This window comes from Drosophila virilis, chromosome 5, assembly GCF_030788295.1.
Source record: "Drosophila virilis strain 15010-1051.87 chromosome 5, Dvir_AGI_RSII-ME, whole genome shotgun sequence".
Classification (NCBI taxonomy): Eukaryota; Metazoa; Arthropoda; class Insecta; order Diptera; family Drosophilidae; genus Drosophila; species Drosophila virilis.
In genome coordinates, this window is record NC_091547.1 from 6,362,310 (window position 1) to 6,381,065 (window position 18,756).

The 18,756-nt window shown below is 42.0% G+C and overlaps 3 protein-coding genes and 1 long non-coding RNA gene across 5 annotated transcripts in view; 3 read left to right on the plus strand and 1 right to left on the minus strand.

The window, feature by feature from the left end:
• Window positions 1–49: 49 nt before the first annotated feature.
• Window positions 50–385, plus strand: LOC138911435 (diptericin A-like). The gene has a single exon (XM_070210592.1). It carries the CDS (start codon window positions 50–52, stop codon window positions 383–385), a length of 336 nt encoding a protein of 111 aa, XP_070066693.1.
• Window positions 386–2,008: 1,623 nt separating this feature from the next.
• LOC6627031 (diptericin-B) lies at window positions 2,009–2,565 on the plus strand. Its single transcript, XM_002050910.4, has 2 exons — window positions 2,009–2,173; window positions 2,237–2,565. Exons 1-2 carry the CDS (start codon window positions 2,066–2,068, stop codon window positions 2,492–2,494), a joined length of 366 nt encoding a protein of 121 aa, XP_002050946.2. The 5' UTR covers window positions 2,009–2,065; the 3' UTR covers window positions 2,495–2,565.
• Window positions 2,534–3,328, minus strand: LOC138911404 (uncharacterized). The gene is made up of 2 exons (XR_011417006.1): window positions 2,815–3,328; window positions 2,534–2,740 (listed from the first exon to the last, which is right to left on the minus strand). It is a non-coding gene; the product is annotated as an uncharacterized lncRNA (long non-coding RNA).
• A 14,311-nt stretch (window positions 3,329–17,639) lies between these two features.
• The window catches only part of LOC6627027 (uncharacterized), a 95,210-nt gene continuing 94,093 nt past the window's right edge, over window positions 17,640–18,756 (plus strand). The window contains exon 1 of one of the 2 annotated variants that reach the window (XR_011416946.1): window positions 17,640–17,883. The gene's annotated coding sequence lies outside the window, so the exon portion shown is untranslated. The remainder of the gene's footprint in view (window positions 17,884–18,756) is intronic. The other variant, XM_015173543.3, reaches the window with a different exon arrangement.

Here is an 18,756-nt window from a genome sequence, read left to right on the forward strand (position 1 = left end):
TTCAAGCTGGACGCATTATCAGTCAATCAGCTCCAGATTCACATACAACATGCAGGTTACACTCATCGCTTTGCTCTGCTGCATTGTCGGCTCCGCCCTGGCCATGCCCCAACCCAATCCCGAGGAGAAGCCGAAGGGAGATGTGTGGACTGAGCGCCAGCAGTTCAATCCGCCAAACGAGCAGCGTTTTCTTTTGGATGGCGGCTACAACAAGGACAAGAGCGGCAAGGATGTATGGGCCCAGGCTCAGGTGCCCGTTTGGACCAGCGAGAACAAACGTCACGAGTTCGATGTGATTGGCAAATATGGACAGCATCTGGGTGGACCCTGGGGCAACAGCGAGCCTTCATGGGGCGCGGGTGGCAACTACAGATTTAGATTTTAAGTAGAGTTTCATCAAGTATTTGTTTATGCTTGGCAATATAAGAAAAAAAATTAACTGAACTTTAATAAAATATTTATTTGAATAAAATTTATCAAAATATATCAATTACGCCCTTTTTAGTGTATACACAATTGTATTGAGGTATATACAATTTGAGTACCTGCATTATAAGCTATATTATATATTGTTCATCCAGCTCGCTTCTCTTGTCTAATCTATGAAAAACTTAAAGATGCCAAGCTTAGGCTGGGCCTGGGCTATCCTTGAGCACGGCGACGTTCGTCTACCCCGGAACATACAGTCAAATTTACTGCTGACAATCCATCGAGATGAGCTTGCAGCTTGGCTAATTGTACATGTGTTTATATTGTTTTTTTGTTTTCTATTTGTTTTTTTTTTTTCTCCTGTTTTCTGGCTAATTCTTGTTGGTAATAACAAATTAAGCGCACACGACGTCAACGACTATTTGCTTAATGAAACCTGCCGCAATGTTTAGACGGATAAAATGTTTTTTCTTAATTGGATTTATTGCGTTAACTGTCAAAAGAGGCTACAATGAAAATCTATCATGCCACAGTCTAAGCCAAAGTCTATAAATAAATGTTGCTTAACAAATTGTTGTATTAATTATGTGTAGAACGCACCAGCGAAAGCGAAAAGGCCATTGGCTGAAGGGTGGGCGTTCCTATATCAAATTACTTCAAATTAAAATGAATCATTTTCGAAGCTCTAGAACTCCCGAAACGGGAATTACAAAATGATTTTTAGGCAGAAAAAATTTGCATACATTTTTCGTTGCCAATTTAAACTGACCTTGGTAAGTTGAGGAAGGGTTTGGCTTACACGCGCCACATATCTGGCATATAATTATGTGCTGTCTATGATTAAATTTGTTAAGCCCCTGTATTGGATATTATTGCTTTGTATGGCTTAAGAGTTGCGATATTTTTAGAGATAGATATAGATAGAGAGAGAGAGAGCGAGAGAGAGGGTGAAAAAGCGAGAGAATGAGAAAAATGTATATGGAGATAGAGATAGAGAGAGATAGAGATAGAGATAGAGATAGAGATAGAGATAGAGATAGAGATAGAGATAGAGATAGAGATAGAGATAGAGATAGAGATAGAGATAGAGATAGAGATAGAGATAGTGAGAGTGAGAGTGAGAGTGAGAGAGAGAGAGTGAGAGAGAGACAGGGGTTTATATACATATGTCTAGAAAAAGTTTCCAATGTTGATGACCGCAGCTCGGAGATGGGAACAGAGTATCTTCTAGTATATAGGAATATCTTAAGATAGTTAAGATCAATTGATCTGGTTGATTAACTGAACAACATTGACATTTCTTTTATTTCAGGTATAACTGCAGCTGTTCTATATTTGTGTAGTGCCTAATTGAAGACCTTAGCATTGCTTGGCTCATCAGGCGGGGATTTACATGCTGGTCTTTATCAACCTACCATATTATTTGCCAAGAGATCACGCATCTTATCAGCTGCCTTCGCCGGGTATTCACTTGTGAAGCACAGTCTCCCATGCCAGACAATGTGCCACAAGGGATTCCCTGCGACGGTAGAGCTTGTCTATGGGCCCCAAGCATATATAAGGCACATGGAGCCACTCATTCGTCATTTTAGTATCAACATCAACAATAGCAGCCACCACAGCTCAAAACCACAAGATGCAACTTAAACTCAGTTTGCTGCTGCTCGTCCTCGGCGTCTGCGCCTGCGCCTGGGCCTATCCTAATCCGCTCCTGACAGTTGACGACGAGCCGGCCACACAATTGGTAAGTGCAAAGCCCAGAAGTTTGTTGAGCTTAAGACTTATGGTGCCCGATCCCAACAAGCAGCTGGCCGAGAACTACGATTGGGCGCCCAGTGAACAGGTGGAGCAGCTTCGCGTGCCTCGCCAACTGAATGTGCAGGGCGGCGGCAGTCCACGTCAGGGCTTCGACTTGAGCGTCAATGGACGCGCGCCCGTCTGGCAGAGTCCCAACGGTCGCCACTCGCTGGACGCGACGGGACAGTATTCCCAGCACCTAGGCGGACCCTACGGCAACAGTCGGCCCAATTGGGGCGCGGGCGCACAGTATACGTTCCGTTTCTAGACGGGGAAATGTTCATTTTAAATCATAAATGCTTAACAATAAATAAAAAAATTTAAATATTATTTACACGAGCTGTACACAAGCTTATCAGCGTATAAAAAATCGGACATTTTCTTTAGCTTTATACAAAAAATAGAGCTTCTCTTAAAATCTAGACGATATTCAATTGGAGTCAACATCATTCAAATGCAGCTCCAGCTCGAAAAGCGATTTGTTCTCAAATATTGTCGGATCCGGCTCCGGTGTCTGCAAGCATGCAAATCATATCAAATAATTATATAGCCATATATCTATACATCGTATAACGTTTAAAGGCCCACCTCATGCCAATCCATGGCAGTGTTCGAGCGCCCTTGGCTCAAACCAATTAGCCATAGTCCAAACAGCAGGAATTTCATTAGGCCAAACATTTCGAATTGAATTTGCGCACTGGAAATGTTTTGCACTCGATTCTGCGAACTCAACTAAATCGAATGCCATTCGGAGTAGTCCGCACATTGGGCGGCAGTCGACGCTATCAGCTGGCCAGGCGCGCCTCCGACTCCGCCTCCTGTGTGTGCACCTCGCGCTGTTATCTGCCAGCTGTGCGGCTGATAAGCGCAGAGCTGCGGATGGGCAATCACGTGTGTGTGTGTGTGTGTGTGTGGACGAGAGGAGTCGCATCTGAACCAAAAGTCTCGCCTCTCATCGCCTTTGCCTCACGTTGAACTCTTTTAAATTTGCGAAACGTGCCAGCAGTAACAAAAAGAACTTGGCACGTTTTGTGTTGAAATCCAATAAGAATGAAAATATGAAACTAGTTGGAATGCGCAAGCATAAAGTGATAGACTAGCAGATGCCCTGTTGGCAGACAGCTAAGTTCTGATGTGCCTTTCAGCATTTTTATATGTGCTGATAAGCATATTCGTGCCTGTACAAACAAGCAAGAGTGCATTGGCTGAGAGTGCTCGACTAGAAGATACCCTGTAGGCAGACAAACAAGCTCTGATGTGCCTTTCAGCATATTTATATGTGCTGATAAGCATATTCGTGCCTGTACAAACAAGCCAGAGTGCATTGGCTGAGAGTGCTCGACTAGAAGATACCCTGTAAACGGGATTGTCTAATATGATAGATACATTTGCATTAGCTTACATACACATAGTGGCAGCTACCCTGTATATAGGTCTAAACTGCACCACATGTTTTTACTCTATACCCTGTACGAAGTTTTCAATAAGCCGAGATAAGCATTTGCTTAAGTTAAAAGTTTTATACACAGCTCGAAAGCGTAAAGACACCCTTTTTAACTTAATTAAAATGCTGCTCAACTGGAAGATACCCTGTATGGAGGACCCTGTGAAACACGCTAAGCATTCGCAGTGGCTTAAATTCATACACACACATATAGAATGCATAAGAATGCACCTGTAACTAGTATTCGACTCACAGATACCCTGTAGACACATCAAACGAACTCACCTTTTGTTTAATATGTTATTAAGCTCCTGCAATCTTTGACGAACATACACTTTAAGCCACCCTCCCTTCACTCAGCTTACACTTACAGGGTATATGCACCAATATAAAACCAAAGAAAAATCAACTGCACAAACAAATTTAAAATGTGAGCAGCAAACGGCACTGAAGGTCAGTTCCATAGGGTAACAATATGCTATTTGTTTTTTTTTTTTTTTTGTTTTTCTTGGCAGTTTTTTTTGTTTTTGTTCGGGGATTGGTTCTATTGCTGCACTCGATGTTGGCTTTAGATGTTCTGCACAGTTGCTTTTGTTGATAGCACCAATTTCTGGGCAATTTTCCTTTGTTTTGTGCGCCACCAAAATTTTCTCTTTTGAGCAGTTCGAGAGTTCGCTTTTCCATGTCATTTTCATATATGTATATATATATATATATGTATGTGCGCTCCATTTCTTGGCCATTTGTTGGAGCCATTTTCCAAATCAATGCACAAATTGTCAAGCCAGGCATAGACTATTGTTTTTGCGAAGTTGAGCGAAAATTGGCAACACAAATTGTTGTTGTCTCTTAAATTGCACATGTGGCAGGCAGCTCATTTGTCAAGTGGCAAATCACTTTAAAGGCCAGACGAATGGAAAGCAACAAACAACGCAAACAACACAAACAACGCAAACAACACAAACAACCAACGATAAAATCAACTTTGCATTTTGCATGTACTTTCAGCTGGTTTGTGTCTTGGCTCTGATCGTTCCAGCGCTGATTGCTGATTGCTGATCGTGACCGATCGACGGCATTTCCCACGCAGTTGGCCGTAAAGAAAACCTGGCACACAAGACAACAACAACTGCTTTAAAGTTGACAACAACAACAACAACAACAATTGATGCGACGGCAGATGCGGCAACTTGTGCGGCGCACACGTAATTTTTGGCTGGGCCAAATTTCTGCTCTAGGTATCATCATCAAGAAAGAGAAGTTCGGCAGAAGTTTCTTAATGCTCGGAACGGGCAGGCCCCATAATGGCTTTTTAATGAAGCCCCACAAGGGTGGAGAGAAATTTGTCAGCGCTACGTGCAAATTGAAACTAAGTAAGCCAACTTAAGCGTATTAATTATGAGTGTCAGACAACGACACTGGGCACAGGTATTTGACCACAAACACAAATCAAAAAAAAAAAAAAAAACAAACTGCATTTTTGCGCTGAATACTCTGGTGGGGAGTGAACGACTGACAGTTGCCGCAGCATGAATGCAGCTGTTCTTTGAACACAATATACAATTTATTTTGCAAGCAGTCCTTGGCAGAACTGAAATATGTTCTTGAGTAACTTCGGTTCTTATTGTCCGATCATTATGCAATTTTCAGGGATTCAATATGACATGCAAAATTGTGTATATACGAGTGCCCAAGGATGTACCTCTAAAAATGTGTGTAAGAGGCCGTAAGACCTACATAATAAATATCTACATATATATAAAAATCGATATGCATCGAAAAATGAGTCACCAATTTCTTATATATATTCTCTTAACCTTCTCTATGTGTCAATAATCGCTTCTTCCAGCTTCTTAGATTTTTTAAACATTTTAAACTTTTTCAATTAGCTGAGGGCATAAACAAGTTGACTTAAAATTTAGCTGAAAGTTTAGCAGGTGGCAGCTACAGTTTTTTTTTTGTGGTGGGCTGCCCGCTTGGCTTTTACATTTGCATTTGACATTTAGTGCAAGATGCGCCTTGGAACAACAACACAGCCAGGCCAAAACATGAAAGCAGCTACGAAGCCCCCCTCTCTCTTAGCCTTCCGTTGCCGTCTTGCTAGCAAAAATTGTACACAAAAAGAGCGCGGCATTTTCGACTGTTTACTGGATTTGGGCAAAATGTCTAGAGTTCAATTGCTGATATTTTGCTGTGTGCCACACGAAAAACACAAACACGTGACCTATCCGAGTGGCTGCAACAAGCTGGCGGTTGCGGGCGCTAGAAATGGGCGCGTGACACGCAACTGTAAGCAACAAAATAATAATAATAATAAAAATAATAATAATCAGAAACACAATTAGAATAATCATAATAGCAACAATAATTATCATATTGAGTTTGCAGAGCGTCAGACAAAGAGAAATCATTATGCGATATTCACACAGCTGTCGAGTGCTTCAGCTAGAGATGGGCGCGTGACACGCGAGTATATATATATATATATATATATGTATAAAGCTATATCACAGTAAAGAGAAAGAGAGCTTGGTTAATCTTATGTATGCTTTATTCTCACCAAATATAATTTATTATATGTTTGCTTTTGATGCGAAGTCGCTTCGAGTTGCAGCTGATATATTGATTCCTTTAAATCAATATGAATTTAAATATATTGTTCAGATATATCATTTTTAGTTTAGGTATATGTGAAAGCAAATTGATAACCTTTGCCTAAATATATTTTATTAAATATATATTTTTATAAAATGTTCACAATGAATTCAACTTAAATATATATTATCAAAAAACTTAATATCTTGATTAAAGTTCAATATAAGATAAGTTATATTGCATGGCTTTTAATTTCATCGAATAATTCTAATGCAAGTATTTATATTGTCTTTGGTAATTGTTGGTTAGATCTTCAGCTTTGAACTTATACGATATTTTGCTGTCACTCACGCGCCCATCTCTAGTTCTTAGCCAACGATGAGCTGAAATGACTCAAATGGCTAATGAATGGAAAGAATAAATCTTAAACCAAACTGAGTCATGCTGAAAAATGTGTGAAATGCATTCAGAATTGGACTGCCAAATGAAGGTTGACTTTATTGTTGCAGCAGCAATTGTTGTTAGTTGTTGTTGTTGTTAGTTGTTGTTGTCGCCATGCAAATTGGGCTCACGTTTTGCGCATTAAGCTCAGCAATTGCATTTTGGCCACTGGCGATGATTGAGTTCTCCGCACCTGGTGGCAATTGGCCGCATATCGATTGCTCTATTGTTGCGATTTGAGGGGCTCTGCTAATTGGCAGCAGCAGCACCAGCAGCAGCAGGCACTGCGCTGACCCAAACGCAGCGCTCAATTAGCCAAATAATGGACAGACATGGCACAAACATGAAAACCTTTTGATGGCCAGCTTTGATCTTAACAGCAAAAATATTTACCGTAACGCATTACGGCGCACAGATTAAAAGCCGCAAAAGGCAACAGCAGCAGTTGCAGTTGCTGCTGCTGCTGCAGCAGTTGCAGTTGCTATCAGTATCAATAGTAATTTCAAGTTTCACTCGCCACAAAACTTGACAGGCGGGCAGAGTGAAAGAGGGGCATGGGGCATGGCCATGGAACTGGGACTCGGGCGCACATGATGGTGTCGTAGGTCAGGCCAGGCACAGGCACAGGCACAGCCAACACAAACGGCAGCGGCAGCAAAATGTGTGCGGCAGTTTTGCAACAGCAATTTGTGGCCTAGGACTTTGGCATGTCGTTTGCTGCAGTTGGATCAGGCACAGAGCTACAGCAACAGCAACAATGACGATTTGTAGCCAATTATTTCAAATATTGTATTGAAATTGTATGGCAGTGTGTGGCTATCTCTGGCCAGGCATCTGTACAAGGCGCACGTAGCACGGCTTTGAGTGTGTCAAAGTGGCCACTCGACTCGGCATAGGCAATTGTTGCCCATGTTCCAGCTGCTGTTGGCCCTGGTCAGCATTTGACATTGGCCCGCAGTGCTTGGAGCCCATGCCTGATGCGGATTTGTCATATGCATGCGTTGATTAATCATCTGGCCTAGCCACAGACAACAGCCCATCTCCAGCTGGCCAACGGGTCACGTCAACTTTCGACTTCGTCAGCAGCAAGTTGAACTGCACGCGCCCGTTGACCTTTGCTGGCGGCAGGTGCTGCAATTGGCATTCATTTGTTTTATTTTTAGCATCGGTTGCATCAGTCAGCTGCGATTTGTCATCATCTGCCGACTGTGCAGCCCAAGAAAATGAAAGAAAACACGAATCGCCGTAGCTTAAATACTCTCAGTTTATATATTGCATAAGGCTGAGTATTGCGGTGTTTGCTGAAAATATCTTGAAAAACAAAAAAGTTGTTCATACAAAAGCTCATTTCTCGATGTATTCCATGATATAGATAGTCCGCTGAAGTCACGTCCATTGAGAAACAAACATATGCAAAGGCTGGTCAAGATATCTTGAAAAACAAAAAAGTTTTTCATACAAAACTTTATTTTGAACGATCGGTAACTATATAATTTAGTGGCCCGATCTGGGCGGCTACAATGTCTTTAAAACTGAGAGACTAGTTGGCATATAAACAGACTGGGCTGTTACATAGTTCATGATATAATATTTATACCCCATAAAAGGGTATATTTAACGTGAAAATGTTAAGAATTGCCTAATGAGGATGATAAAGAGAGACAATAAAGACTCTTTTTCTCTCTTCTAAATCATCGTCAATTAACTGTCATTTAAAAAAAACTTCGATTTTCTTAACTCATGTAAGTATTTTACTCAAAACCCAAGCTATGGTTAAGCCCGGCCTAAATCTACTAACTGAACGAATTGATAAGCTTAAATGTTTAAATATATATGTAACACATATTATCGCGCACTCAGAAAGCTTTTATCCTTATAATTCGTTTTCAGCCACGCTCCACACAACTTTGACATGAATGCTTTTGATCCCGTTATGCGTTTCGGCTCAACTGCAGCCAGCAACTGAAGCAAAGAGCAAGCATTGTTAATGCTCAGGCCGAGAGAGTTAATTCACATGTCCAATGCGTGCACGCCATTGGTCGCAACGCTTTTGATCCCGCTAGCCTTGCTGAGCGCAGGAGCACTTATAATTGTGTGTGCTCTTAATTGTTGTTGTATTAGTAGAAATGCCGGCTTGGCGTAGGCGGGAAATTAATGCGGCAATTTAGTCTGTGCGCGCCTGTCCAGTTGATCGTTCGTTTAATCTGCGCGTGTGTATAAAACCGTTTACTTAACAAGGTTAAATTAACTACTTACACTGTTAAATTCGTGCTGTGTGTGCTTATAAGCTACTTGGGGTTAATCCCTGGCCAGGTATGAATTGCCTTTATATATATTTCCTTCTTGTTTTTGCCAAAAAAATACACATACACACACACGAATACTTTTTTGCCATCTATGCAGTAGTATGTGTGTGGGTAGACTAAGAACTGAACGCACAAAGAGGAAACAAATAAGAATGGGCGAGCGAGCCAGAGAGAGAGAGAGAGAGAGAGCTGGAGAGTAAGCTGTAGAATGAGTATGAGCGCAGATAAAACCTATTAGACTGCAAACTTAATTTGTTTATGTAACACTCATAATGCATAGGACATACGCGTACATACATATGCATATGCATATGCATGCATGCATATATATATGCGCAAGCACACATGCAAGTGTATGCATATACGCATACATATACACTTATCTGCGTTTGTTAAAAGAACGGTTATGTGTTATAAATTGTTATATGTATGCACATATATATGTTAAATGCTTGCTAGGGTATTTAATGTTCGTCGTTGCTGATTTTTGTAAACGTTTTATTGAGAATTTTACCATTCGCTAGCCACAATTCTAGGTAATGCTTGACAAATGTTTGTTGTATGTGTAAATCTCTTCAAATGCAAAGGCACGATTAACAACAAAAAACAACAACAACAAGAGTTGTGAGCAATAACCGGGCAAGAATGCGTCGTGAAATGTGTTTGGCAATTGTTATTAATACCTTATTAGACGAGTCGTCAATGTGGTCGATGACAGCGCCAAAGCGCCCAACCCAGAGCCAAAGCCAAAGGAAAGGCCCATTCTCGAGGAGAGTGTGGAATAACAATGAGTTTGTGGCTGGGAGCGCTTTGGACTTAACGCAGACGACAATTGCATTTCCGCCTAATTGTGGGCCCATGGCGACAATGCAAGTGGCGGCTTTTGGGCTGTGTTCGTGTGGAGACACAGGAAATGCAATCATAAGTCGCGCTGATGGTCATTTGCGGCAGAGAGTCAGACAGAGAGAGAGAGAGAGAGAGAGAGAGAGAGAGAGAGAGCGAGTTATATACAACAATGTTTATGCTGCGGCAATTAGCCTGGTCAGTGGCCATCTCAGAGCTCCGAGACCAGGAAATGTTTTTGGCCAAAACACTTGTCAGATTGCATGTTCAATTCTAATAATATAATTTTTTTTTTTTTTTTTTTTTTTTTTTTTTTTTTTTTTGCTGCAGCTATCTGCGTGCCCGGACAGCATTGTGTCCGAGGCCATCGATGTGGCTCTCAGTGTCTTGGCCGGGTGTCTGCATTACAACATCATTAGAATTTGATTTGCATTTCCTTGGACGCGGCGTCGCAGTCATGGCTAACATGGCATTAAAGCCCATTTAGCTGTCGTGTGGCAATTATTGATCAACAAGGTGCCACAATCGGCCAGCCAATGGGCCTCTTGCGGTTGCCTGCTGGTGGTCAAGAGCGGCTGGCAACCGCACAGATTTGCATACAACAACAAGAACAACAACAAAATCACTAAGAATGCTTTAGCAGGGCGTGCTCGATTGACAGATACCCTGCTCGTTTAATATTCGAACTTTCGTATAAGTAGCTGCTGTGCTTCTTCAGCCAAGTCTAGACACATACTATATCGTATGTGTTCTTTAATAACTTGGGTGTTAATTGTCCGATCCTTATGAAACTTTCAGGGCATCAGCAGAACGTCCCAATATGTGTATGTCACAGAGCCGAAGGTTCTATGTATGAAGTTGTTGTATATACTACACGAAAAGTTACTTACCAACTTGGGTGCCTTCGGCTCTTAAGAGTTTCGATGGGAGGAATAGGAATAGGAATAGCAGGATTTATATATCGTAGCTCAAATCTCTAGCTCCTGTAGTCTCTCAGATAGACAGACGTTTCCACTCGGCTATTGTCGCTGTTCAGGAATAAATATGCTCTGGGGAAAAATATCGTGCTGTCTGCAACAGAACCAAGATACCCCAATTGTCGGCCCATTTACACTGGGTGCTGGGTATAAATAAAAAAAAAAAAAAAACAAATGAAAAGCTGCCCAGCATGAAACGCCTTTAGTTGAGAATTTTTTTCTTCTTTGCTTTTTTAACCGTTGCCAGATCGCGCAATTTTATGCTTAATGTTGCCTTGCAACAGGCTCTGCCTGCATTGGCATCTGCTTCGCAGTTAGTTGGCCATTATCCCAACATATTGTCGTCGTTTTTGCCACGACAGCAATTGTTGACTGACGCGCCGCTGACGTTTAGCTGCCACTGTGCGATGCCGTTACACGCAGCCCTTGCAACAGCAACTCCCCTGCCAACTGCCGCCTGCCGCCTGCCAACTGGCACCTGCGGCCACAGAAGCAGCCAGAGCCTGGCCAGCGCTTAAATATTTATGTCTTGTGTACTTAAGTTAATCGCAGCCAAATGATGAGCTCCCAGTTGGACAGCCGGATAGCCGGAGAGCTGGCGACTACCGTTTTGCCAGCATTCAAATCATTTCGCCTCTTGGCCATTTATTTATTTATGTGTCATTTGGCATTTGTTGTGCATTATTGAGTCGTTAAAATTCCATTCGGCGACAAAATAATTTAATTATTTAAGTGCCTTTGCCAAGTTCTTGATGTTGCTCTTCGTGGTTTTGTCTAGCTGTATGCAAATTTAACAAATTACCTAAAATGGTGCCCCAAAATGTACGACAGACACATTTGCGACAACCGACAAAGAACAAATGAAGCAGCAACAACAACAACAACAACAACAACCGCGACAACCAACAACAACAACGAGGAACAACGAGGAACAACGGCGACAACAAACAACAAGCAGCGATAACAATAACAATGCCAATGTTAAGGACCCATAAATATGGCTCTAAAATCGCATGTTGCTGTTGTTGTTGCTGTTGTTGTTGTTGTTGCTGTTGCTGCTGCTGCTGCGGTTGTCATAATACACTCACTGAGGGTAGCTCAGCCTAATCACTGGGCTTGCTCAAAATATAAATATGAACTAAACAAATATAGCAAAGTTTGCAATAGCTTGCTAAGTTTGAACCAGCAACCTCTCGCTTGTTGGTTCGAGGCTCAGATGATGCTTTCAATTTCACGTTGGACTCACAAGAAGCTGCTGCGAAGATATGAACTTCTTAGCCCTAAGCTTTTAGGCCAATCAGTTCGACAGTCATAAAATACTATATATATATATATATATATGCCTCGGCGTAAGTGTATTCAGTGTGCGCATTGTCTGCAACTATTTTTCACAATTGCAGCTGTTGCTGTTGTTGCTGTTGCTGTTGTTGTTGTCGTCGGCGTTTGTTTGTTTGCTTGGCGTGTGGCATCGTTGTTGCATTTCATTAATTTACGATTATTGACAAAAATTGTTAAGGCAAGCGGCCGAACTGTGTTGGCTTTGGCCATTTTTGGGCAGGCCATTTGCAGATTAGGAGCCAATTTGGTGTGAAGTGCTTTTCGGCCGGCAGTCCGGCTAACGGCAGCTGGCAGTGTATCAATCAATTGCGGCAGGAGCAGAAAGTTGAGGACAAAATTGACCTTGCAATAAGGAAGCGGCATTCGTCACTGTCCAAAGCGGCCGTCGAGGCAGCTGGCAAAGGGAGCAGCGGCAGCAAGAGGAGAGAGAGGCAGCAACCTTAGAGGCAGTAGCAGCAGCTGCAGCAGCAGCAGAGAATACAGCAGCAACAGTGGGAGCAGCAGAGGAAGAATCAACATTAGCAGGAGTAAAAGCGGCAAAAGTAGCAGCAACAGCAACAGCAGCAGCAGCAATAGCAGCAATAGCAGCAGCAGAAACAGCAACAGCGTCAGCAGCAGCAGCAGCAACAGCAGCACCAGCAACAGCAGCAGCAGAGGCTACATCAGCAACATAGAAGCAACTACAACAGCAACATCAGCAACAGCGGCAACATCAGCAGAGGTTACAGCATCAGGAGCAACAGCATCAGGAGCAACAGCAGAGGTTACAGCAGCCGCAAAGGCAGCAGCAGCAGCAGCAGCAAAGGTGGCAGCAACAACAACAGCAACAGCAACATCTGCAGCAGCAACAGTTGCTGTTGAGCTAAAAATGTTCGTGTGAACTCTGCTTATTTATGTGGGCAATTAGTCTGCGCGGCGTGGGGAGCAGGGTGCGGCAACTAATGAGCGTTAGATGTGGGGGGTGGGGCAAGTACAAGTATTTTTTTAATTTATTTATTTTTAATATGTTGCGCCATTGTGTGTGTGTGTGTGTGTGTGTGTGCCGCAGGCTGTCTGCCCTCTTGCCTCGCTGGCCAATTGCAATTTTACAACTCAATAAATTGGCAACAGTTTCTATCAGCAATCAATGCGTGTGTGTGTGTGTGTGTGTGTGTGTGTTTGGTGTGTGCGCAATTATTGTTCTAACGGCATTCGAGCAATTTAGTGCCGCCTTTTTGGGTGGGCAGTGCGATGACCGCAGCCGATGTTGCTGCTGTTGCTGCCGCTGTTGTTGTTGCTGTTGTTGCTGCTGTTGTTGTTGCTGCTGCTGGCCGCATTGTCTGCTGGCTGCAACTTCAATTTGACTGTGTCTGCGTGCGCCCGCGGCTCCAGCCTGATGTTGGCCACGATTTTGGGTCTGCTGCGTCTGGCGACGGCCACACACAGAAAATCATCAACATAAATTTTGTTCTTTTAGTGCGTTCTGCTCTCCCTCCACTCCCCCCTCAGCGTCCATTGCTCCTCGGGTGTGGGTCCTCGCGCTGTTTTTGGGTGTTGAAACTCATAAAGCCAAGCGCCATTTTTGGCCATAAAATTGACAGCTTATCGTTCGCGGAAATTGAAAAACGGCTGTGTTCCAAACATGCTTATCCCGATCGGCCCGATTATCGATAAACTAGCAATCGTTATGATCGATTAAATCAATCGATTGGCTAATCAGCCAAAGCACATAATAGCGGCTAACTAACTGAAGTGCGGCTCATATAGAACACATAAGAGCTTCAACTAAAAATAGTTATATTTTTGGAAAGCATGCAAAAATAGGTAAGAAAGAAAAGATATGAACTGAATTGGTTAGGCTTTTGTTCTCTTCGGTTTTATAATGGATTATAAACGATAAATGGGTTAATTGTAGCTCTCAATAATAAATTCGTTCGCCTAGTTTGAGCTTGAGTTGGATTCCCAAGCTCAAAGTTTTTGGCAATTAAGTTACGATTGCAATTCTCTTACAAATTGTTTACCCTTGTAGAGTATATTATAATTTTGTCAGGAAATATGTAACGCACACAAGAAGACATATTCGAGTATTTAAAGTATATAGATTCTGGGTCCATTTTGCATCTAAATCTGGCAAAATCGTTCTTAGACATGGGTCGAAATTTCCCAATCCCAAATCAAATCTTCTCCGATTTTCATAAGCATTGGCTTCTTGTTCATGGTTTGGCCTCTAGATCCATTGTACGATTTGATTTAAGCTTAATTATTAAGCTCTAAATAAGAACTTAATAGATGCGTGTTTCAGCGATTGGGTTTACGTTCGGTTTTACACTTTTCAAAATCTTTGAACAAATTTATTTTATGCGTATCACGGGCAAGGCCGGGTTTCATATCTGCATTCAATTAAAGTCAACATTAAAGCTAGCACATAAAAATGGTTCTGTAAATATAGAGCCAAAAAAAAAAAGAAAAGTTCTATACGTAATCTTCTTTAATTGAAAAATTATGCAGTTTTTTTTTGTTTTCTTCTGTTTTTGTTTTGTTTTGTTTTGTTTTCGTGCCCATTTTCAGGCCACAATAAAAAGCCACAAAAATATATAGGCCAGGCTTATGAATATTTGTTGGCCATTTCTTGTGCTGTTTGCTTTGGCTTTGGCTTTGGCTAATTTGTTGAGCGCTCAACAACAACACAATTTTAATGAATTTTTTCTACAAATTTAATATGCAAACGGCAGCAGCAACAACAACAACAACTTGGCTGGCAGTTAAAAGCGGCTTTAAATGTTCTGCAGCTCGTCAAAGTACCGTTGGCTGTGCGTTATGGTTTGTTGACTGCCGGCGACAACTTCCGACGCACCGACAACAACAACAACCGACAACAACCGACAACAACCGTCAGCAACAACAACCGACAACAACCACATGCAACAACTGGACGCGTCGTTGCGGGTGGCTTGGGTTGCTGCCACAAGGTGGCAACTAGCTGCTGCGTGGGCGACGCACAAGTGGGCGTGGCCGATTTGAAAATTGTTTGTAATAGCTCTGCTGCTGGCATTTCTTCTTCATCTGCAACACGTTGCGCTTCCGCGTGGGCGCACAAAAAGTGTTTTACATTCGGTCTGTTAATTAAATTTTTCACACTTTGGCCAACTCTTTAATGACAGCTATGATGCGCAGCGGGAGGGGGTCGGGCGGTTGGTGGGGTGTTGAAGTTGAACACCTGCTAATAACCCGAATTGGCGAATGCAGTGAAAAGTCATCAGGCACACTAAATGAGTCAATAAAACCTGCATAAAAGTGGCCAAAAAAAAAAGATGTAAACAAAGCCAAAGCAAAGGTAAAATCAGATAAAAAAGAAAGGCAACACGCCGAAGAGCAAATACCCTTATAAACTTGTGAATGGGAGTTGCTTTGAGCCAAAAGGTTTATCTTTGTTAACTTAGCTTGAGAACTAAACTAATTTTGCCTACCGATCTTTGGAAGATAGAGCTATATGATATATTAGGCCGACTATATCATATATATATTTCCGTCAATATATCTATATAACATATATATATGTATACTATAATATCACAGTTGTCCTCCACTATGCCTAATTAATGATACCCTTTATAAGAGTAAAGTACAACACCTGCTGTTTGCATAAGTCCACATAAAAAACTTGGCCTGAACCTTTTCCCTTCTACCCCCCCAAATAACTACCCGAGCCGCTCCTTTGTTTTGTTATTCGCATTTTCATTAATTGGAATTTCTTTGGTTTTGACTCCTGGGGGGCAGCTAGGCCAACAACAACAACAACAACAACAGCAACAACAACAAGAGCAACAACCGCAAGTAGCCTGAACACCGGTAGCCCCCGCCCGGGTTTTATTATGGGTTGGGTCTTTCGGTTTTTGTCTTTTGTCGCGCCTGAATGCGGCTCGATAAAGCAGACAATGGACAAATGTATTAATAAAGTTATGAAATTCACAATTGTGCGCAGCAGGCCGTGCAGGCAAGGGGGGTGTGGGACGTGGGGCGTGGGGCGTGTGGCATCTGAAGTGGGGCAAGGGTAATAGAGTAGCATAACAATTATGTTATAAAACAAACGCTATGCTTTAATAGCTGCTAATGATTAAGACATTTAAATGGTGTTTAATTGAAATGTGCAGCACAGTTTTACAGTTAAATAGAATCTATATAATAAAATAATGGGTAGAATCTGCAGAAACTAAAAACTGCCTAATGAAAAGAAGGAGAAAAGATATGTATATATTTTTGGGAATTTGAGTATCTGGTCGTTAAGTCTTACTTTGCAGAAGCATACTTTCTAAGGTCTTCCAAGTCAGATTTCTAATACCTTTTAAACTAGCTATATTTCTCCTTTTTTTTGTAGATCTCCATCTTGAAACCGAATGCCATCAGGTCGAGAAAAAAAACTACAAGACTCACAAAGTAAGTACATTTACATTTATCTATTTTTCATCATACTACTTATTAGTGATACGCCTTTCCATAAATTGTCAATAACCTAACCTAACCTAAAAAAAGGGTTATTTCTTTAAAATTTTGATGTTCTTCTTTGTCAAAAGCAGTTCAAGCTTTAAATATTTCTTTTCACGGTTAGCGAATTATCCAAAAATTAAAACTCATTATTCAATAATTTAGTACGGCATTAGCCTATTTTGATAATTACCAATATTACCTAATTGCCAGTGCTGCCAATTCAATTAGGTTATAACACTTGGCGAAATTCGCTTTAAGTGTTATAATTAACGCAACATTCAATGAAAAATGATCTCATTGCGGTTGATTGCATTGCAATTGAATTTATTGCTGAAGTAAAAGTAAAAATTTGACTCAATTTGCGGCAACACTTGAAACTGTTTATTTATTTATTTGCCTATTTATCAAACGCGCCATGGCAACCACCCACAAAATAGGGGACCACAAAGAGCCCAAACCTGAGCTGAGCTGAGCCGCCCGCCCAACCGCCTTGTTAAGCGGCCAGCGAGCGACTGTTTAACAGCTGTTTGGCCGTATAACAGACGTATAACAGAGGAGCGCGCGCGAGTGCAAAAAGTAAACAACAAACACAAACCGGCTGTTGTTGTTGTTGCTGCCGACAGTTGCAATTTTCTACTTCCGTTTAAGAGAGCGCGAGAGCGCTGTGCAAAGAGAGCGGCCAGCTAATTACTGTTGCTTTGCTGCATTTTCTACTACTATTATGCGCGCAGCTACTACTATTTGAACAGCTGCCACTGCTGCTGTATATTTTCGGCAAGCGGAAGCACCAAAGAGAAGGAGAGTGCGAGAGAGAGGAGGAGTGTGAGAATGAGAGAGAGACGAAACGAGTTGAAAACGACTCGGTCGACTTTGGCTTCGGGCCGACGAGCAAAAAAGATGAAAAAAAAATAAACCAGTTAACTGCTTTGGCTTTTGGCGTTGGCGTTGGCAGCAACGGCAACAGCGGCAACAGCGGCAGCGGCAGCAGCTCGAACTCTTGGCGAGCTTGGTTTCAGTTGAGCTTTGCCAGCCAAAACGACAACAACGACCGAGCACGACGCTGCGTTGGGTGCAACTCGAGTTTAGCTCTCAGACACATTCGACGAGTTCGCGTCGCGTTCAACACAAACAAAACAAAACAGAAAACAAAAAACAAAAAAAAAAACAAAACAAAACAAAACAAACAAATACAAATACAACAAAACAAACAACAAATTCAAGACAAACACACAAACATAAATAGCAAACGGTAAATTTAGTTGCAAAAAAAAAAAAACAACAAAAAAAAAACTAGCTAATTAAGCAGCAAAAGCGCAGCCCAAAGTCCCCCCGAATCCCCCCCGCTGCAGAAACCAGTTTTAGCAATTAAAAGAAAAAAGAATATTTTTGAAGCAGCCTATGTGCATATAGTTGCACTTTTACATACATACATACATACATATATATATATATATTTATGTATATATGTACATGCTGTTGTTTATTGCATTAAACTTAAACAAAAGGGCAGCTCGTGCTTGACAAAAACAAAACTGCAAGTGTGCAAGTATTTCAGTGTGTGTGTGTGTGTGTGTGTGTGTATGTGTGTATATGTGTGTGTGTGCGCTGGCTGCCTTCTAAACAGCCTTGAAAGCTGCCTCGCATCAGCCTCTGCTGCACTGTCAACCGAATAGCAGCAGCAGCAGCAGCAGCAACAACAACAACAAAGCGTTCCACAAGTCACAACAAAAGCAGCGGCGGCGGCGGCGGCAGTGGCAGCGGCAGTGGCAGCACTGGCCGTGGCAGCACTGGCTAAAGATGCTAGGAAGACGCGCAGCTGACTTTATGACGTCGCCAGTTTGGCGTGTTAACCTGGCCAAGCAGCAGCAGCAGCTACCTGGCTAGACATGAAACCTGGTGCTGTGTCTATCTGTTGCTGCCTGCCTTGCAACTGCAGCACACACACACACACACACACACACACACACACGTGTGTGTTTAGGGCGCAAGCAACAAAAACAATAAATAAAACGCTTTTATTTTTGTTTTGTTTTTGATGAGTTTTTCATAAATTCTGCAAATAACAAAACCAAAAGCAAAGAAAATAGCCAAAAGGCGCGCAAAATTTCTACAGGCGCACGTA